General features: G+C 38.4%; 1 protein-coding gene across 8 annotated transcripts in view; it reads right to left on the reverse strand.

Annotated features, from left to right (window-relative positions):
- The window catches only part of PPP2R2C (protein phosphatase 2 regulatory subunit Bgamma), a 207,944-nt gene that overhangs the window by 83,419 nt on the left and 101,302 nt on the right, over positions 1-23,223 (reverse strand). The window contains exons 2-3 of one of the 8 annotated variants that reach the window (XM_037385266.1): positions 21,321-21,471; positions 11,606-11,761 (exon numbers count right to left, since the gene is read on the reverse strand). The exons of 4 other annotated variants lie outside the window; for them this stretch is intronic. In XM_037385266.1, coding sequence (XP_037241163.1) covers positions 11,606-11,618 — 13 coding nt within the window. In that variant the 5' untranslated portion in view covers positions 11,619-11,761; positions 21,321-21,471. Of the gene's footprint in view, positions 1-11,605; positions 11,762-21,320; positions 21,472-22,991; positions 23,194-23,223 lie in introns of those variants that run through there. 3 more of the 8 variants (XM_037385258.1, XM_037385274.1, XM_037385248.1) reach the window with 3 other exon arrangements.

Raw genomic sequence — 23,223 nt, forward strand, 5'->3', positions numbered from 1 at the left:
GTATTCTCTTCTTACATCGTTCTAGCAACTTCTCTCAAGAACATTTATGAAGGTTTTTAATCTAAAGAAATAATGTACAGATAAGATTTGCAATAAAGCCCATCATTCATTCCTCCTCACTGGTCTCTTTATTACCCTCATTTATATTGCTTTTCTCTCTACAGACCTGTGCCTTCAAGTGCTTCCTCATCTTTAATTTCTCTCACCTGAATAGGCCCATGGGACTTATCACAACGGTAATATTAAGTAGGTTCACATGACTTTCCAGGATTTTTATGTATGCATCTAGTCTCTGACTTGCAGAGATCATAACTGGAGCTTTAACAGTCCCTCTCTGAGAATCAACTAAATGCATACCAAAAGAGATGCAAATTTGCCTAGGCTGGTGATAATACTTCAGTCTATTTCAGTGCATTCACAGTTCTCTGTAGCAGAACTTGTTATTAAAAGAAACTCGGGACTCTATATAGTTAAATTTTCACTGAAGCTCCCGTATCTTCACAGCCACCTAGATTTTAGAGTTGCCTAAACACCACACACATTAAAGAGAGATGTGTTTAAAGACTGCATCTTGAGGCTGTCATGATATCCTGCCCTGAAATAAAAATGAACATTTTAATAAAAAACAACCCAAACAAAAAATGAACTACTAGCAGTGGGGAAGGGTAATTGTTTCCCATCTGTTTAAAGAAAAAAAACATGTACAAGAAGAGTCATTTCACAAGTCTTCAGCTAGACCTGAAATTTGAGGGAAAAAAAGATGTGTCAGTTGATGAATTACAAGCTTAATTACATCTGGGATAAGACATTTTAGAACCCAAAGGAAAAATGATTTGCTGAATGTCAGTATGCTCAGATGCCCACCAGCGAGCAGTCCCTCCTCTATTCCAGGGTTTCACTGAAGACAACATACATGTCAACCACAGTAGAAGAAACACAAACTAATGAAATTGTGTGTAAGCTGTAATTACACTGTCTCAGTGAATGGCACTTGGGGTATTGTGAACAGATTGTACATGTTACTTCACACAGGGCTTAATGAAGCATTCCCTGTTCTACAAACTTCACCTCTTGATTTAATTAACCTCCATACCTATACATGCACTACCTCCCAATCATAAATGTTGGAAAACCCTCAAATAAACTACAGTGCTTTCAAGCTATATTAGAAAAGTAGCAAAGGTTCCGTTTACGTTCAGTTTGGCAGCTCAAAAGTGAACTGCAAGCAAATTACAAGGTTCTTAGATGATAAAAACTCACATGTAAAATCTGGCCCTAAATCAGCTCTCCCAAACTTAAGACCTAGTCCCTTAAAATGAAACTGTAACAAAGCAGGATCAATTCATTCACAACAAGAAAAACTGTGTAAGATTTTACTAGAAGAGAAACAACATTAAAATAATCTGAGGCTTTAGCTTAAAGGAAACTTTTAGATATTAAGGTATGTTCTGTTTTGCTGAACAAAATAGAAGGCTAACTCACATCTTAGGTCTGTAGGCACAGCTTTGCACAATACAAATATATAAATGTATAAAACCATCATTTTCACCAGCTCTTAAAGACTGAAAGGACACTCACCATTATAGTCTCAAATGTAAAAATCATCACTGAGAGACCACAGCAGTTAACCTTTTATGAGTTTAGGACTGAACAGGCTGTTTACACACACCCTGCAAGCTACCTGTTAGCCAACATCTTCATGCTATCCAGTACCACAAGGGCTGCACTCTCCAGTCTTGCAGTTTTGATGAGCTTTAGAGCCTGGATTTACAGGAATGTTCTGCTCTAATCATTTATATATGCTCTACTCACACTGGGGCACTGCAAATAAATGGTGTTTTTCTGCTCACTTCAAGGAGTGAAACACGCACCAAACGCAAACACCCATTTCATAATCTCCTCCTGTATAAACTCCTGCTCAGACTCTAGCACTCAAGGAAAGATGATCTAAAAGTGCAATGGGAGGCTCTGTCTACACTCCTCTTCTGGTGGGAACAAACTGAAGAGCCAGGGAAACAGCAAAGCCCCATTTCACAGTTTTCTGCTAATGAAGGGCAACAGAAACTGCTACCCCTGTACTTTGCAGGAACAAAGAAAAAGAACTGCATCTCGGAAAGGCACCTCAATGGCACACGGGTTACCAAGGCTGCTCCTGGCAGGCAGGGCTCAGCTGAATTTACTTCACAAAGATTCAGTAGCTGTGTAAATGACAAAGCAAAACTGACACACTTTCTCTGCCTCCCTTCCCCCACGATTCAAGTTTACATAACAGTTAATATTTTACTTCCTTAACAAATCAAGTTGAAATTACTTAATGCAAAATTAGAAAACACTCAGTACTGATTTAGAGAATACAGGCTGCCTTAGAGAAACATTAGTAAATTCTTCACAACAACAAAGAGCAAGTGAAAGCTGCAGAGATAATTTATGTGAATCTCCAAAGTCATTTTAATAGCATCTCTCATAAAAAATTAATCTGCAAAAGTTAGCAAGCATGACAGAGGAGGAGAACCATTGGACTGGATAAAAGTTGGCTGAGGGATAAAAGGGAAAGTTTGCCAGCCACAGAAAATGAGGACTCTGTTTGCATTTTACAATTGGACTGCCTGGTTTTTTCATACAGTGCCGAAGACTTACATTACAAGCAAAAACAAGCAAAAAGACCTCCCTACAAGCCTATGAAGCAACGTGGATTGTTACTTTAAATAAAGAACAAAGCGAAACCCACACACAATAAAGCATTAAAAAAAAAAAAAAAATCAACAAAAAGCAACATTTATGGTTACATTCTGTCACTCCAGAAGAGAGATTTCAAGGAGGAAGCAGAAACCTGTGTAATAGAGGCCATAAAGCAGGATTTTAAATTAACTGAGAATTCAGCCAACCTTGACAACTTAAACAGAAGGTACCAAATCTGTCCTTTTCCTTCACCAGAGCTATGCTATTCAGTTCACATGAGAATCTCAACCACTGTCAATGTCATTTTGGCATAAGGGATAATAATAATGGTATTTATGATATGCCACTCCAAGGCAGCATACAAGATCACTCAAGCAAGGTAAAATATGCCATAATACATGAAAATATTTAATATATTTTAAACCTTTACTTACTATTTCTGACTCCAGCAGAAAATTTGCAACCATGTAAAGCAATATAGCATTTTGTCTAATGCCATGCAATCAAATGAACAAGTGTGTTGCTCATTAACATAATGGAAGTAGTAGCTAAGTACACTTGCTTACCTCCCCACCTGCTGCTAATTACTCAATAGCCACCCTTCACCTTTATTATTCTCTCCCTGACTCTGAGCTCTTGGGTCCTGGCTGCCCAGAAGTAATTTGAACCTCAAGGTACTGCTACAGAAAGAAATACCGTGATGCCACAAAGTGCCACACTCCAACGAGACCAGGGACACAGAGCAGGATGAGTAACAGTGCAACTGGTATCGAAAAGCTGGAGGAGCATTTGGTACGGGATATGCTTAGAGGCTGCTGTGGTGGTATCACACATCCTATTGGCAGGTTGTCCTTTGCTACCCCAGGGTCACGGCTCCATTGACAGCAGGGATGCCAAAGGTCCCAATCCAGCTTTGCCTCTCACCTGGTAAAAAGTGAAATTGGAACTAGTGCCTTCAAACTCCCCTGGGCTGAGTCTGAGACCAAATTCCCTCAGGTGCCAAGCTGCCTTAACACGGGTAAAGCACAGAAAAGCCCCCCGCCATTTTCTCCCTCTCTTCTTCAGCATCACTCACAAGGCAGCTCCACACAGAGCTCAGCACAAGCTCAGGGAATTTATTAAGAATCTAAACACATCTACATCAGGACCCTGACAGATTCAGTCAGAGTTTGAGACCACCTCAACCAGAATTAAATCAGAATTGGGTGACTTTAAGCCAAGGCACTTCTGACTTGCATATTGAAGAACTTGGGGATCTTGTGTTTCAAGACAGAGGTAGCACTAATTTTTTTTAGAAACCTCTACAGGCCATGTTGTACTTGAGAAGAGGCATTCCCATTCTCTGAGATTTAGACAACTGTGTCTCCACTGAAGAAGACTGAAAAATGATACATTATCCAGAACTTTGCAATTCTGGAAGCCACAGGGCAGAAGCTGATTTTTTGGGGATGTTTCCTTGTGTTCTCCCATCCTCCTTGCACAAATGACTCACAAACTCCTCTCACCGTACTTCAAATTGCGTGAATGTTGCTGCTACCCAACTGAGAAGGCAAGGCTGCTGCTACCACCTTACACACTGAGACTTTTCACCAGATGTTCACAACTCTTGAAGGTCAGTACAAGCAGCCAGGCTGCCATGGCAGGGACCTCGCTGGGTGGCAGTTTGCCACACTATCCTTCACTGCTGTAGTCTGTACACTATCTGTCACAACTATAAATTGTCCCGGAAGACCTAAAACATTTAGGTCACACATGGTTACTCAGCGTTCTTGTTCACATTGTTATCTTCAACACTAAGGAAGTAGCTATAGCTTTTATAAACATCAGCAAGAAGATGTACATTCCTTAGGGTGATCACTTCCTCAAGAGTCTGAAGTTCATGTCTGTCTGGAACAGTGAAAAGCAGTACATAGGGTATAATCCTGGATTTATAAGAATTTTGAACTGAACAGTAGAGAATTAAGCTCATTAAGGCAATTTTAACACCCTCAGATGCTGGTAACTTCAAATAAAGGAAAACTATCTGGAGCCGCACTGGGCAGCACATTGGGTTTGTTAGTGTAAAGGCAGTGTAAGTGTTAGTAGCAAGGATCGTTCTCTCTCCTGTTTCTTACAAAACAAAACTCTAGATGAACAGCATGCCAGAGTTCACGTACCACAGAAAATACCATGGTCTTCTGGGTTTATAACCAAACCCCTTTTCAAAATGCAAAGCTGTAAACTAATTTATGGCCCCAGTTCACTTGCCTTTGCTATTAGAACAAAACACAAAGCCAATATATCTGATAACTGGCTTCACAGTAAGGGCTTTTCACAGTCCAAACTAAAACAGCCTTTTCCCAACCTTGCTAGTAGTACTATAGATCTTATTCAATAACTAAACCAAGATTTCCCCTTAGTGCTGTTGCTGACAACAATCACAGGTGACAGAAACACAATCACAGGTGTTTTATTTTCCCTGGGACTCTGAGAAATTAGGGGTCAGTGAACCAAGGAGTCCTCCATTTGCTTGCGTACCATAAAAATAAACTTCCATCTGCAAAAGCCAATTCTGTATCATATACATTGCTTCAGAGGGCAACTGATTGGAGACATTTTTACTCTGGCCTGCAATGTGACAATACAGAGCAGAATAAAGCCATAGACTTGAAAAAGCTATTTATAGTGCATATGCCCCAAGGAGATAGAGCTAATAACTAATTCATTTCACATCATACATTTGAATGCAATATGAAAACTTCCCAGTTTCTTATCAGCACAGGAGAAAAGACTCCATTGTGGCTTACTTTAAAATAATTAAGGATTCGTTACCAAAACATTTTAATCAAACTAAGTCTGCACAGCAGTCTTTTCTTTCCCTGCCTTATATCAGTTTCCTTAAGAGGCCCATGCCTATTAAAGTTTTGATAAAAGTGTTTTACAACATAGCAGCTTCCCAAGCTATTAAAAATGATGCTCATTTTCCTGGATAACACATCTGTTTATCAAATAGTTTTCTACAAGCTGGATTAAAATCCAATATATTATTGGTCATATCAACAGGAAGAAAATGGAACGATCTAAAAAATTCAGTGACCAATGCAACTGTAATGTCTGCATACGAGGAGGTTTTGGGTTGGTTTAGCTTTCTGGTGTAGGCAAACCAGATAAGCTAAGTATCATTCCGTGGACTAGATAGTTGAATATTTTATTACAAATCATTAAGAATTAAATAAGAGGAAAGAAAGAAATATAAGGATTTGTAGCACCCAAAAGACATCACCACATTGAGCTTCGCATCTGCTGCAACTGCGGCAGAAACAAAGCAGCAAGCAGACACAACGCTCAGTGCAATGACAGACTTCTATTTTTTCCACACCCACAATTTTTGTTATTTTTTTCTATTCTTCTACATGCTGACACCAGGTGTTATAACAGCTTGACTTCAATGAGGCTGTTCTAAGAACAGTGTGGCTTCAGCCAATATTGGTGCCAAAGCTGTATCGTAAATAAACCAGTAGGAGATGCTGCAAGGAACCCCAGCTGGTACTCGCTCCACAGGAGCTACCACTGTCATGGGACTGCACTAACTCAAATAGAAAAATAAGAGCCCTTGGGAACAAAAAGAAAATCACCTCAAGAACAAAGAGAACTCCCCACCAACACCATAGTCTATCCTAAAGCTCAAATACTTAGTAAACAATGACTCACTATTTAACCTGTGCCTTCTGTTACTTCTTAATTAAAAGGCAAGTTTTTAACAGATTTTATGCTTAAATTGTAACTGATTGCTATATTAACAATGTGAGTTAACTCCACCAATTTATAATCCAGAGCCCCTAGGGCCCCCAGTTTTTACTTAGTAGCATAACAACATCCTGATTTTACTTTTACCACAGCAGAAGCAGCATGAAAATTGTTTAAAACACATGTTAAACATAAACCATAACTAGATACTGTCAGCTTACAGTCATTTCTGTTGGTTCAGTGAAAAAGTTAGGAAACAACAAGGAAGAATACATACATACACATCGTAATGACTTAAACATAACTGCCTTTCCATTAAGCAATCTGGTACCAAAAGTAGTTACCATGTACACAGAATGCTTGTTTTCACATTTATCAAAGTTTAATGGGTAAAACCTGGATAAACGTATTCTAAATTCCTAATTGAGTTTAACAGAAAGAATGCAGATCTCCTTCAATAACCCTTAAGGCCTTTTCATTTCAAGTTTGGGGTTTTTTTCCCCTTTAGTAGAATATTCTGACAGTATTAGGAAGTACTGCTCAGTGACAGCTGAACATGCATTTCCAGAATCAGACCTTTTTTTAGGCTGTAAAAGCATACACCACCTTGTGTGTGCACATTGATTTTATTTAGGAAGTGGAGAGAATTTGATCTGAGGTTTGTTCATTTTTAGGTTGGAGAAGGACTTCTGGCACTTTTTTATTCTGTTTTCACTTTTGCTGTTTGATCGTTATATTTACTGTATTACGTGTTTATTGACCACGTGCTTTAGTCTGAATCACTATTAATCAGAAAAGAAATATGTCCCCATTGCAGAGTAATCATGCAAAAATGTATTATCTACTAAGATTATTAAAGCAAGCTATCTAAATTATACTAGCAAAAAGCAGGTAAAAAAAAGTTGCAAGGTGTAATTATAAGAGGGCTTAAAAATAACTACTAAATAAAATAGCATCAGCTGCTTACTTCTCAGATTAAAATCTGATTAAAGTCTGAGCTAGAATACATCCAGACCACATGAATACACAAGAATATGCAAAGACTTTACACAACTTCTGAAGACAGAAATCAGCTTAGCTGTTTAGATTTCTAAATATATTAAGATAAGGGTACAACATTAGCTATTGAAAGTAATTACCACTTTTTGCTCACACAGTATTTAAAACTTTGAAGAGCAAATGTGCTATCTAGTCATTATATTAACTCTTTAATTGTTCCTTCTCCCATCAACTAAGTGGCAGATAACTTTTTTAAGCTAATATTTAAATCAATCCTTATTAATTGGAGCCCTAATGTAAACTTGCTAATGGCTTCACTACACAAATAGGTGAAGAAATAAAACCCAAACAGAAAAGAAGACAATAAAAAAAATTAAATAACTAATACTATATTGGCTATAAGCTTTTCTTTTGTTTCCTCAAAGGTCAGAATAATCAATTTTCCCAAGGAAATTCCATTTTTTTCACTTTTAATTTCTATAACAAAGGAATAGTATGTAAATATGCAAGTAGCCAGAAATGGAAGTTTGTTAGTTATTAGTACATTTTAATGGCAAAAAAACATAGCACTGCATAATCAAACACACGTGACGGCACATCAGGTTTTTGGAATCTTTGATTATGCGGTACAAGACTGCTCAAGTTTGCACCACCTCCATAATACAGAAAAGTGAAAACATCTTTGAAAAGAGCAAAAAAAAAGAAGGCTACGTGACCTCCTCCTGAAGCTTATTTATAACCACTGCCCTGCGAGGGAACATGGTTACTGATCATTCTGTCTCCCTATGATGTACCAATACAGGATCCTGATGTGCGAGTACATCAACTTGTCAGAAGCGGCTAGAGCAACATTAAATAGCAGCGCAGCAAGCAAGCGTTCGGTGATGTCGCAGTGCCGAGTGCACATAAAAGTTCATACCAGTATGCTGTTGCTGAAAAACCATCACTTCAGCTGCTCACCAAGTTTGTTGTGTTTTTAGATGGGAATGCAGTGAGATAAAATGAACCACTACAAAAGCAAACACCATGCAACAGCGTATTTTATTCACTCCTCGTACAGAACAGGGCAGAGTAACAACAGTCCTGTCGCCTGGCCATTGGTGTGAGGAACTGAAGGCTCATTTGGAAATCCTCTGTTGTGCCAAATTCATGCTCTTGCCATGAATTTCAATGAGATTTAAAGATCTGCTTATTCCTGTTTTTCTGCCTTACCTCCCTCCATGTTTCCCACTCTGCACCTTTTAATCAATGCAGAAAATCCATTGGGCCCATTGGTTGGGGAGACCTCTGACTGTATGAACTGCCCTTTCTAAAGGGATGATTTACCTCTGTATTAAATCCACAACTATAGTAATAGCTGCTTTATCTCTATAGAATCCCTTTTAATAGTTGAAACTCCAAATTAACTTTTCTCTCCTTACATTGTAAGGTCTCTGTGTCTGTGTGCTTATTAAATTAGCATAACCAGTTCTCTCTACAACCAACTCAGAGATTTCTTCCACTGAACACTTCAAATCTGCATTCTCTCCTACTTGCTTCTGATGATATTCATCCTCAGCCCTTTGTGCTGAAGAGTTGGAGCTAATAAGATGATCTGTATATCATTGTGCTCTAACTCAAGCTAGTATCTAGCTGAAACATCTTAACTTTTACTAAACACATTTAGTTCCATATTAAGACCTTTCAAATAAAGACAAAATTTTTGGGTCAAGCTCTCAAAAACAATGGTAAAAGAAACTTATTTACCATGACTTTTTCAGAATACCTTTCTATATATTGAATTAATTCATTGAGTGACTACTAAGCTAAAGTAAAACTGTGATTATACAGCTGAACACAAAAGCAGCTGTCAAAACCCAACATTAACAAATCTCCAACTTTTCCTGACTTTTGGGTACTTGACTTCATTAAACATGTTTTTCATTTAACACAAAAATGCCCCTGGGCTTCAGGTATTTCTAAATTTTGTAGTTATCGACAACTGAATCTCCTTCATTTATTAGCTGAATTTTAAAACTATCCCTAGCATCCTACTACTGTTACAGCGTTATCTATACTAACAGCAATGTTATGCCACAACAGCCTTAGTCTGGCTTCCATGTGTGGTTAAGGAGAGCCTGACCCATCCTCTCTGCTCTCCATTGTCAGGGTCTGGAGGACAGGCTGTCCACATCCACCACTTCTGCAGCAGGCATTACATTCCAAGCTTTACATCAAAGCATACAATTAGCTTTAACTTTCTTTGCCAGCTCCCAGATATTTCTGATGTGGTATCCACTGTTTATCTTGTAGAAGGAACTTCTCTTGAGTTCCTTTTCTGTTCAGAAATTATTTTGTTAGCAGTCAGAATATTCCTAAAGATTGTAAATAAAGAAGGGAGAATGATATTTTATAAAACACACCATTAAATAGCATCAGAATTTTCTAGGACAACGACAATGAATTAATGCCACCCAAATGATCTGACCCACCAAATGCTCAGTAGATAGATATACAATACATACAAAGACTTATCACAAAGCATTGGCAGTGGGCAGGGAAGGGAAGTGTTTGATGCAGACCATGACAGGCCAGCTGAATGTCATCACAGACAGTATCACAACCCAGGAACAAAAGATGTACTCATCTTCCTGTTCCATTAATGGTACGCACAGAAAATTATCTGTGCCCCAAAGGCGTGAGCTGTTGCTGTCAATTGAAAAGGTAGCCATATTCTTCAATTATTTGCTGCAATGTACTAATTAAACAGGATAATTATGGGAACTTTTTATCAACCTCTCACCAAGTACATATATTGTAAAAGAATTAAATTCAAAAGGAGAGCCATCTGTAGACCAACTCTGCAAGGCTGAACACCAGTGGCATTCATTTTTTAAATCTAATATTCTGTTGCCAGACAACAGAAAACAGATGCTACATAAGCAACTTCAAAGCCATATGCAACTCACAAATTGCACGTGACAACCAGACTCCTTTATTGTGGTCAGTTAATGATTTCGACTAGAAGTTGGTACAGGATCTCCCTTAGCAAGACCTGGACATTCACCAAGGGCCAAATGAGCCAACCAATCTGAGCTTGCAACCATGCATTCCAGACCCAAGCTGCTCTCCCCAAGTACTTTGTGTACTAGGGAGAAGCCACTGTAAGGTTTCGTAGCCGAGTGCAACACCAAAACAAGGATAAATCTCAACATTTGAAGGTGGAGGAGCGGACAGCTGCAGACCAACATGTAGTATGAAGGAACTGAGAAGACACATGCAGGAAGCATTCCCCCCATCTTTGGCCAAAAGAAAAGACAACTCTTAAGTCTTCCAACTCAATATCTAAACCATGTAAAAATAAAAAATTTAATAGCCTCTGTGCAATTGGATTACTATTCAACCAATGTCATGCTCAAATAAGACAATTTTAAAAAAATTTCAGATGTCATGGATGATCCAAGCAGAGCAATACATTCTATTTGATACCAACGTCTTTGAAAACATGAACCAACACCACAACTCCAGAAACATCTTGAGACTGGTAATATTCTGTGTTATTAAAGTTATCTCCCCTATAGTTCAGAAAAGACACAGGTAGGAGACAGAAGATTTTCCCATCTAAAACAAAAGCAAAGAGAATTTCTGACCTCAGAAAGCAGGCCAGTTGGCACTGAGATTGCTTGCTCATTCCAACAGCTAGCTGAGATACCAAAGCAGATATAAGGAAACCTAATTATTAACTATCATTTAGAATAGTGCTTTATTGATCTATTTTTTCTTTTCATGATACAGCTGTTATTTTATAGTCAAAATCTATGCTTTGTTAGAACACAGTCTGTTTTCATGACTGCTGAGCACACAAAGTAAAATGAAAATTATATGGAGTTTTGTTTTAGGTTCGCACTTTTTTCTTTTCTATGGGTAGTAAAACCACATAAAGTTGTGCTGTCAACAGTCCCACTGTCTACCTGCCACTGAAGGCAAGTTCACAAGTCTCAGGAGAGACTGTTTCCCACCAAGCCGCAGCCTTGTAAGGAGCTGGCAACATCAAATCCAAGAGCCAGGCCAGAAGTCTCTTTCAATTAATATTTTTTTGGGAATACTGATATGAAAAGATAGTCCACAACAACGGGGACAAACTGTACTGTCACAACTACCCAAAAAGCAACAGAATCAAGAGTCAAATGAGATCAAAAACGGTTAGTATACATGACTGTACCTTGGTCTATCATTTGGAAGATACAATTTATCAGTGCAAGCAGTGCAGCTTGTCTACTATATTTAGGGCTAAACCCAGATGGATTCAGTCAAGGAAATCTGAGGATTCTAGATGCCACCACAGTCGCCTTGCGCACAAGCTTCCTTATAGCTTTCCCTAAAAAACAAAGAAATTCAAGACAAAAAAATGGTGAAAACTTTCCTCATCTAAGGATAATGTTTCAAGCAGGAACAAAACTGTTGACCCTGTAAGCAAGCAAGCACCTTGTTCTCCCAATCACTTTCAGTAACAGAATACTTCCTCTCAGTGGACATTCCCAGATTTACAAAAGTGTAAGTCACAGGCTGCAGCCCTGATCCTTCTAGCTCCTATATCCGCTTTCATGAGTGTAATTAGCTGAGACTGAGGAAAGTTTCCTCTCTCATACTCCTAACCCCAAAGTAGTAGGTACTATCTTTGGAATTATCAGGGACGTGCTGATAGTCCAGTCCTGATCTGTCATTGAAATAATTACTTTGAAATTCCTTGGTGTGAAACTCGTTGTACAGCTGTTGAAGGGATTCAACACACATTAATCAGTTTACCCTCAACAACAACAACAGTTTAAGAGAATGTTTATTGAAGCAGGGTTTTAAGAAGCGTTAACTGCTTCAGTCAATAAAATTTAAAATGGAGCCCCCCAAAAACCAGTCTACAGGATCTAGAGAACAGGTGCTCTTTCCCTTTTAAAGGTAGGACCTTCCTAATGAAAAACAGAAATGAAAAAAAAATAATCACAGAAGCATAAAAATAAAATGCTCTATTTCAAAGAAACAAACTGTGTTTCTGTTATCAGAACATTAGGAGAGGAAGTTAAGGAACCCATTTTATATTAACATTGGTATTCAAAGCAGAGCAGCCCGAGCTATCAACCACTCATCCCAGGTCTACATAGCATCAAAGAGAAAAAATTAATGGATCCATGTAAAAATTTATTCTCCATTTTAATTTCTATCTTTCACTTTTCTCCAAAAGCCTTTCTTTTCTAGAAGATACACTGCAAAGGAAATACATGCAAGTACTGAACAGGGCAAAAAAGAAAATCTATTGTACGTGCTGGGATGATTTCAATGTTTATTTACACATGCTTATACTTAAATTTGCGGAGCGTTGAAACTCAGAAAGATGAAGTGCTGTATCAAAGCAGTTATTTTTATGAAGACATTTGTCATTATGTGAATCCAGTCCAGACAGCAGCAATCAATTCAAGTTAGTCACTCAGGTGTGTATCTGCATGCATCATACTCATGAGAGAGTTTTCTTTCTACTTATATTTGCAATATTAAAAGCAGTACTGCCATAAATGCTGAATCTGAATCAAGCCCACCATATTCTTTTGAAGGAAATGGGGCAAGTCCTCTGGGTATTGTAGACCATCATATCCCTATTATAATTTCCAAAAGCAGTGGAGCTGGGATACTTACACCAGCAGGGGACTGGTGTATGTCACTACTTGCAAAGATTCAGTAAGAGCAGTGAAGAACTATCAGTATGTGTATACAACTTGCGAACAGTAAGTCAAGTGAAATGTAGCAAGCCATGTCTTTGAAGAACAGATCAGTGCACAGAGTATTCTTTATATAAGCAAACTAATATACACTCCCTATCTCTTGCATTACACTTCTTTTAAAAACGTAGAGCTCTACTAAATGAAATCTTGTTCCTTATGACTTGCCTTACAAGCTGGGTGGCAAGTAGACGTTGGCAATTATTAGCCAAGAGCAATTTCTAAGTGAAGTCATACAGGAACATACGTGTACTTTAGATGTCACTCAAAAAACTACTAAAATTTGTATTTTGTATAGGTGCTCTTGCAAAAATAATAAAATGCAAGGGCCACTGCAGAAAGTACTTCGAAGAGCTTGAATATTGTTGCCCACTTTCTGGCTTAAGAATTTTAGATGCTTAACACTTTAAAAATGATATGATCAATGACTGTGGTGCGTGAATAAAGAACAGAACAATTTATCTCTAGATCATCTATCCCACTACTGGAAGACTTCATCTAAGCATTTATCTGCAGCAGACAACTACAGGAGAACTCTGACAAGTCATATTTCTGTCATTTTGCTAGGACCCATTTGCTGAGTTTTTCTATTTTTACATTTCAAATTGTCATCCCTTAATAAACTCACTATATCCCTGCCATCAAGTGAAGACCTGGACCAAAGACACCAATTGTCACTTAAGCACCTTGCTAGTATTTATGAGCATTTTGATTTCATAATTACCTTCAGGATTATTTCCACAATATTTTTATTGTCAGCAATGGTTACAGATTAGCATCACTTTTCATAAATGCCCTCTACAGATTTTGAATGCAAGCCACCAAAAAGCTGCGTCCAAGAAGAAGAACTCTCATCCTTTGCTCTCCCTCCTGTATTTACAAATATATTTCTAGATGAAGATAAGAATAAATATAAAATATCCCACATTTATTATAGCACAAAACTATCTGCCATACTGTAATGACTATAATGCCATAGTGACTGCTGGTCATTCATACACATCTTGTAACTTAGTAAATAGTTCTTTAAAGTAAGTTTAAAAACACTAACAAACAATAAAAAGCTTCTGATGAAAACATCAGAAGATAAAACATGAGTGTTAAAAACTGTCTTCTGGATGTGTTTTTTATGTATTCAGACATCCAGTGGGCAACTAACAAATGTGACACCCACAGATATTAAATAAACTCTAAAAATATCTCTTGATACATCTAGATTTTTCTCGGTTTTTCATTTCACTGGAAAACATAGGAGATTGTCCCATGAGTATGTGTTTAAAGCATAGATTTGACATAAATAAAAATTAATAATTGACCTAAAAAGACTTTAGCCTGTTTAGCTAAACAGTCAATAGGGATATCTCCATGTACCACTTATTACCAATGCAGGAATCCCAGCACAATAAATTAAGACTTACTACTTACTATAAACAAGGAAGAGTAGTTTGCTGTGATGTCTTTTTTTGGGGTTGTTTTTGCTCTGCTCTTTTTTATTTTTTGTATTATCTTGGAAGGTAGATTTTTCATTTTGTTTGATAAGCTGATGCACATCTTCCTCTTGACCTCTTGCAAAGTCATGTACCACATGCTTAGAAACCTGTATTTCCTGAACATCACAGCTGACTGCTTTACTGTTCTGGTGGCATGTACACAGCACACTGAGGTTTACCTGGATGTCTAGTGACAACGAGGAATTCAAACATTGAAATGGAGCTGTTCCAGAAGTGGAAAAGTTCAAGGTCTCTATCAGCATCATTAAAGCCTCTCCAAGATTCAACTTCATCATTTAGTTACTATTCTTAGTCAAACCTTTGATAACTAGGAAGTGGTTTTGTTCATGCTCAGTGACAGCAGAGATTATCATTATTCACTGCCAGCATTTTAATCCACAGTGGTACGTTATTACCTGCATACAGAAAAAGAAGGGGTACTGCATAAGGCTGTGGGAAAGAAAATGAAAGGTCTTATAACACTTCTGGGAGCAGTAAGTAAAGTGTTCTTCAGGAGATCCTGCTACGCACTGGGAAAGGCTTTTGGCAATGTATTGTACAGAGCACACAGACAAAGAGCATTCCTAAAGGAAATATTTTTTTTCTAGTTATTTCCAAATTCAAATGTGTTTTCACATATTTACTGTTATCAGCTGCACTGTCTAGATGGCCTTTTTGTATGTAGCGCTGCCTTTTACAAGTGTGATTCCTAGTGATTTCTACATTGAAATTTAAAAGTTTTATTTGTGGTATAGACATGACTTCAAAAATAAATTCTTTTCCATAAAAGAGCAGTATCTTTTCTTTGTCCTGCTGATACAGTTGCAGCCAGGGTGGATAGGAAAACAACCCTGCCTTCAAGCAGACAAGAGCTTCTTAAAACATGTAGAATACCTACAAGTCTGTCCTACCTTTTTAGATAGTTAATCTATCAGAACATACCTCCCTCTAACTACTTTGTCTTTCTTTTATCCTTGGATCACCGCAGCTACATATCAGCACCATTATGACTTTAAAATCCTTCTACATTACCCAGCAGTCTTCCAGAATTTTCTTATTAGCCAAACAGCAACACTAAAATTGAGAAGACAAGCAGCAGAGTCTGGTAATCTTCCACTAGCAAATAATATCCTGTCAGAAACATAGTACCATTTAGTAACACAATGAAAAAAATCAAAACCGGCCACAGAATAAAAACACCTGATCATTTTTTAGCTTGAAATTACTGATGCCCTTGGGGTGGTAGAACAACACAGAGAAATTAGTCCAGTGATTCAATTTTTATCATCATCCTGAAAAAGGACTACTGCCATTACCACCAGTACTAGCATACAGTTACACATTAGAATATATACCGTAAACACAGACTGTGATAAATATTTTCTTGAACTCAAATTCTGCTATTCTCCCAACCTCTATAGATTTTCAAGCCAACAATAGCTGCTTTTTTGATTACAGCTCTAGTCTGTGTGACCGATTTCTTATTCTGGGCTGAATCATCACAAAAGCAAGCAGATTGGTTTAAAAAAAAAAAAAGCTGAATACCATAGCAACTGGCTCACAGCCCTGCTAATAATACACAGGAAGGATTTTTTACTTGAAGAGCTACAAGTGAAAACATCAGGCCAAAAGCAGATCTGGTGTAAATATAAACACCACAACAGAACCACCGAAGTTGCCGAATCCCTCCCTAGTCTCTTCCCTGTAATACCTTTTGGGCAGCTGCAAACTTTCAGGTTCTTATTAAAATACAGTACAGGGAACAAGGAAAAAATATGTGCCATGGTATTGATTCTGCATATATACCTTGAAGCTTCAAACTCTTTGCCAAAGCAAACAGGATTAAATTTTGAAAAATCAAGTCCACAGAAGCGCAATAATAATAGAGCTTGATCTTCGGTTTTAATTAATAACAATATCAGTTCATAATTAAAATGATTAAAAGTTTCTAAAGGAATGTCTCCAAATACACTTTACATTGCCCAAGTTAGTTACTACTTTTAGGAACACATCCAAGTAGCCACAATATATTGATAATAAAGACAATCACTTAATGACAACACCCTCTAAGAACTGCATCAGGTCTACAGGTAATATAATTGGAGCAGCATATTGCTCTGCAATAACCGTATGGAGTCTGTGGTGGGTTTATACGGCAAGGTTTTGTTGGGGGGAGAGCTTCAGCGGTGGCTTCTGTGAGAAGACACCAGGAGATGCCCCTGTGGTGTAAAGAGCCGCTTCCAGCAGCTCCAGGACAGACCCACCACTGGCCAGAGCTGAGCCCATGAGTGATGCCAGCGGCACTTCTGTGATAACATATTTAAGAAAGGGTGAAAAAGCTGCACAAGAGCAGCTGAGAGACAGGAATGGGAAAACCTGAGCGAAATAGCCCTGCAGACACCAAGGTCACTGAAAACGAGGGGGAGAAGGTGCTCCAGGCGCCAGAGCAGCAGTTACCTTGCAGCTCATGGAAAAGACCATGGTGATGCAGGTTGTCCTCCTGCAGGCCATGGAGAACCACAGTGGAGAGATACCCACCTGCAGCCCATAGAGGACCCCACACCAGAGCAAGTCAAGATGCCCTGAAGGAAACTGCAGCCGATGGGCAGCCCACACTGGGGCAGCCTCCGAGCAGGAGTTGTGGTTCCATGGAGAGGAGCCCACACAGAGGCAGGTTTTCTGGGAAGAACCGTGGCCTGTGGGGACCCACATTGAAGCAGTACGTGCCTGAGGGACTGTACCCTGTGGAAAGGATCCATACTGGAACAGTTCTTGAAGAGCCCATGAGAAGGACCCATGCTGGAGAAGGTCATGAAGGACGGCGTCCCCTGAGCGGGACCTCACACTGGAGGAGGGGAAGAGCAGGAGGAAAAGGCGCAGGAGAGATGAAATGTTATGGACTGAGTGTAACTCTCATTCCCCATCCCTCTGCGCTGCTCAGGGGTGGCAAGAGGTAGCAGAAAAGTTAGGAAGGAAGGAGTGAAGTTGAGTCTGGAAAGAAAAGGGGTGAGGAGAAGATGGGTTTTGTTTTGGGGTTTTTGTCACTAACCTACTGTATTTTTAATTAGTAATAAATGAATATTTCTCAAGTCTAGTCTGTTTCACCTGTGACAGTAACCAATGAGTGATGCCCCTCTCCTTATCCTTTCATCTTATTTTCTTTCCCAAGAAGCAAGACATCATCTTGTCCTGCTGAGAAGTGGGAACGAGACTGCAGCTTGCTGGGCTCCTGGCAGCCAGCCAAGGTCACCTCACTACAGAGCTCCTGTGTATGAGGAGAGCGCAAATCTCTCCTAGGCAACTGAAGCTATGAAGTTTTTGCTTTGAGGTAGATGTGCCCTTCTGTTCTAGGTTAGCCATAACAGGTCTTCAGTGTATTGCACAGCGAAGAATTACAGTCCTGTCTCTTTTCCACCATGTTTGGGGTGGCTTGTACTCGGGAGACTATTTCACTGCATAATAACAAAATAATGACCCCCACTGAGTCTGGCTTTATAGGCCAGGAGAAAAGCCAGCTCTGCTCTCTGTGCATCATTTAAGAGGCATTCAAAACTTGCTATAAAGTAACATTAAGTCAAAAAGACCAGGTACAAAGGCTTCAGCACAACTACCTACATTGCTTTTAATATTAGGGCTAATTTTTAAATCAAAGAAGTCTGAGTTAAGTACAAAACTCCACAGCATCAAATTAATTTACTTGATCTCTATAAACATCATTCCTGAGTTTTTACTGGCATCAAGGAGTTCTATAAGCCACCCACACCTATGAAAATCCAAACATTATTTTGCAATTAAAATGAGGGGAAGAGCCTTACTCGGATTCCTGAAAACAGTGGTCTGATTTTCTAGGAATGAAATAATGAACTATGGAGTAATATTTTTATCAATATTATTTTTTTGGATCTGACAAGAAATGGCTACAAAATTCTTAAGGTCTTTTGACCCTCAACTCAAGCAGTCTCACAGGGAGTTTAAGATCTCAGGAAACTCCTCCATCAGAGACCCCAGAACCTGAATTAACAAAATATACTTTATTTTTTGGAGGTGATTTCATCTTACTAGTAAATTGCTTGACATATTCTACCCATGTTACTGAAAATGGGCATGTTTCTGTTTTGTCTCAGATCTTGATAAGTCATAATTCAGACATCAGCCTAATTTTAATCATACATTTGTTCTTGACATGTACATATCTCAAGGTATGCTGGATTTATAATATATAGAGTGTATACAGACTTTGTTATACATTACTGAGAACTATGTACCTATCTCAGAAAGTATACATGTCATTTATCTTTTTAAAAATATTTATTTTAAAGTCACATTTTTCTTTAGTTTACATTCTATAAAGCTGTAAAATTCCCTAGTGTGGCTCCATAAACAACATATAATTGTCATTTTTGTATCTCAAGTGGAAACAGGAAAAGCAGGACAAAGAGAATCCAAGAAACTTAGCAAAGCCACATTCAATGTTTTAGCTGTCCTAGATTTTAAAACATGGAGTTTCCAACGCTTCCCGTACTCATCAGCTAAGAATGGTTGATGGGCTGATCATAACAAAGTGCTAGCTCTTGCCCATTCCTCATACATTCAGAATGGGATTTTTTTGGCGAGTTTGTTGTGATATACCTTTGTTTTGTCTATAAGGGATAAGGCAAGAATTTTTTTTTTTACTTGAGCTGCTTTCGAGCTATTCACACAGAAAGATTATCACCTGTTTCCTGAAAAATGTGAACTGGTACTCTCTGTGGTTGGTATTATTCATGCATGCACACTTTGTTCAAAAAAGCATCACAGAAACACGTACATTAGAGATACCAACATGCTCCTATAAATACAGCCCTATCACATACAAGACCAGATTCTGATTTTGTACCAGTAATTCTATTCAAATTATGTCAATGAAAATCTATTCTGCTTCCCAAAAATAGTAAATTTGCTCTGAAAATCTTATCTTAAGTCAGAATCCAAAAGGAAGAGAGAGAACAGGACAAGCCAGAAATGTGGTTACCCATTCTGTGTAATCATACACACTTAGTCTTGCCTATATAAATAAGAAAAATGTAGATTCAAGGTCAGTAACTTATAACAACAAAGGTCAGACACAAGGAGGGCTGGGATACAAAATTGTCTTTAACTTCATATCTGAAAGAATTTTTCCATGCTCGAAGTGGCATGAAAAACATTACAAAGATGCCATACCACAGCAGAGATTCAGTGAGTGAAGGACACAATGGTAAGACCAATACTAGTGCTTGAGATAGATTACTTTCCCATTTTGCATCCTAACGAGTAACAATCATAATGATGGCTCCAGCTGTTTCCAAAACTTTGGGAAAGGGCAACACAAATGTTTACAATGTCAAAGACTATGCTGCTACTTTATTATCCTTCATTCACCTAGCAGAAAGGCATTATTTCAGCATAAATACTTACATTGCTCTTGTTACAAGATTTATTATGACAAAATAATTATTTCATAGAGAGTATTATCAAGAATTTTAAAAGTGACTTGAACAACCAGGGGGGTTTTGTCTTAAAAAAACTCCAACTGCTTAAGGATACATATCTGCATGGTAGCCCAGCTGATGAGTGTCTGAAAGCAACTCATTAATGAGAAGGAAATTCAGTGGTAAAGACAGTAGAAACTGTTTCTCCTAGTACTGCTGATACAGCTAGGGTCCAGGAAAAGTATTATGGAAGAAATAAGCACAAAAGGGGGCATCTTAGCACAAGCACAGTACACTCAGACAAAAAGCTGTCTACCTGCTTACAATACAGTCACAGGAAAACATCTAAACCATCAAGCAGATGTGCAGCACACCAAGACTTATGTTATTAAAATGTTCTAATGTAGAAACTCATTCTTTGCCATAATATTTAGACTTCTGAGTTCAAAAGCGAGTTGACCTAGGCAGTTCAAGGTGTTCTTCAAACTAGACAAAGGTGTTTGATTAGTTTCTCTCAGAAGAAGCTGTGTTAAACCAGGAATTAAAAACAGATGGATGTAACAAAAAACTCTGTCAAAGGTCTCCTGCATTACATGCAAAGAACAACAGCCCTGTAGATGTATGTAGTATTACTTTCTCAGAGAAGCTGTTTGCCCCTTTATGAAAATGATAAACCATAGCAACGACATTAGCTAATTTGCTAAAGGACACCTGTAGAGTTAGTAACTAAGCAAGAAAATAAAGCTAACTCTTTATTTTAGGTCAATGAAAAGTCTCTGTCTACACATGGGTTGCTAGTATAAAGACAGAGTCAATACCATTTCATGCCATTTTCTGTAATCCAGCTAAAAAAAAAATACAAACAAAACAGAAAGTGCGTTCAATACAGTTACTCACCATGTGAAAGACAGAAAAAGGAAAAGCAAAGACAGACAGAAAAGGCTATATGCCTTTACTTTTATTGTAAATATTTAGCGTTTGCATCATCTTTGAGACATCTCAGACTAAATAACATTTAGAACATGCAGTGTCTAGGTGTGCTACTTCCTCTAGGACACAGTTGTTTTCAAAAATTTTTATTCACTGCTTGTCAAGTAACATAGTACAATCAATGAACTGTAAACATTTTATCACATTTGCTTTTTCTGGCTTCCGAGGTCCATTGTCATAAGGGTTCCCTGTAACCGGCCATCTGGGATGAAGACAAAATAAGTGATAGGCATCCTTACCTCCAAGCCCATCTCCAGAATCAACTTCATAGATGCTCTCCCCTTCCATGTTGTCTTCAGGATGCAGCAGAAAGCAAGATCTTCCTCAAGTGATTTGCTCAGGCTCCAGAAGGAAGCTGAATCCCCCCACGCTGCAGCCAGCAGGTTTTATCTTTCAAACAAAAACATAAAAGCAAAGCCATTGATCCACTTCGGCCATGTAACGGATAAGTCATTTAATTTCTCTCTTTAGCCCCCTACTTTTCAAAACTGTGTCAATTAGTTCTGCTATTAAAGAAATCCTTTAACACTACATCCAATATCTCCTTATATCAATACAGTCTTTTCAGTGGGTATCTGAGCTCCTTTTTACTTGAAAATTCAACTGCCACTCACAGTATAAACCCTCCACCCCATATAAAGAAGCTGCATCAGCCCAAATCGCAGGACTATGTTGAGGGGGAAGCCCCAGCACTGACCCATGGTTATTTATATGGCCTGACAGGACTAGGAATGGGCAATATGGAACAATACACTGCCCACGTACAGGATTAGCTCTTTGCTGGCATGCTGTGGGTACTGTGAAACCAAATTATACTCAGGTTGCGAACAACAATACAGACTGAAAGCACACATATCATGTGGGTTCACTTTAAGACTACTCTTGGGTCACTTTAACTTTAGGCAGAGAGAGCACCTCTGTTTAGTAGTGGACTTGATCTGCAGATAAGCATAAAGAAGGAAAGTGTAAACATGGGTGTAGACTAAAGAAATAAACCAAGAGGTAGGTTTGTTAAGAGAAAGACAATGAGAAATCGAAATTTCTTTCCCCTAAACTGAGTCTGAATAGTTAGTTGTTTTTCTTATTACTCTGCTCCACTGTAGCTAGTTTTTACCACCTTCTCTTTTTGACAAAAAAAAGAAATAATTCTCAGAGAACTAAAAAAAGATACTAATAAGTCAGGAACCATCCATGTATTAGTGCCTGGGGGGGGGGGGGGGGCGGGGAGGGGGGAAGTAGTCAGAACAGCATGGAGTTACTGGAGTAGTTTTGCAGCAAGTAGAGAAATGTCACATATCAGATGCTCATGGTCTAGACAGCAAAACAAGGATGAGCTCCATCAAGGATGAGCATCCCCCTGTGTAAGATTTGCAATCTGATTATTTTTAAAACAAAGGAAAACAGAAACCAAAAGCCATCCAAGAAGAGCACAGAGGCTTCTCCCTGCCACAAATGAACTCAGACAGGCCAAGAACATAAAATATGATGAAAGAATGATGATCAAGTACATGAATAATGTGATACATAAAACACAGTTCAGGTACCATTAGTAACTTAGAGCTAGTCATGGAGCAACGTATTGGTTGCCTCCTTGCCAGTTTCAAATGAGCAAATAACAATTAATTTTTATTTGCAAGTCTGTGGCCTCTCTTTTTGCTTTTCCATGTCATTAGGACTGCATTCAAATTGTCCCATGCCACTGCATTTTATTGAGAGGGTGGAAAAGGGAGACAGGTTCTGTATTAACATGAACTGCCCCGCATATTTTGATCAACTCCCTTCTTCAACTTCCCATCAACAAGAAAGCAATAAGTATTATAAAAAAAAAAAAATCTGTATTCAGACATCAAGTAAAAGACAATCAATAGTTCAAGTACTATGTCATTTTGTTGATAAAAAGAAGGGCATACCTAGAAGCTTCACACCAGATGACCTCTACTTCTTCAACTTCTTCAAGCATCTCTGTCAGCGTCTGCATGCTTTTGTCGATTTTCCGCTGGTTGAGCCAGTGTAGGCGTATGCCATGTAACAGAGAATGCATGGCACTGCAAAACACTGAGCAGACTTTCCATGGAGTGAAAATTGTAGTATAGCCATCCTACACTGCTGATGCTTCTTCTTAAGCTTGCATCAGTGACTGAA

Source organism: Falco rusticolus, chromosome 1 (genome assembly GCF_015220075.1).
Source record: "Falco rusticolus isolate bFalRus1 chromosome 1, bFalRus1.pri, whole genome shotgun sequence".
Lineage (NCBI taxonomy): Eukaryota > Metazoa > Chordata > Aves > Falconiformes > Falconidae > Falco > Falco rusticolus.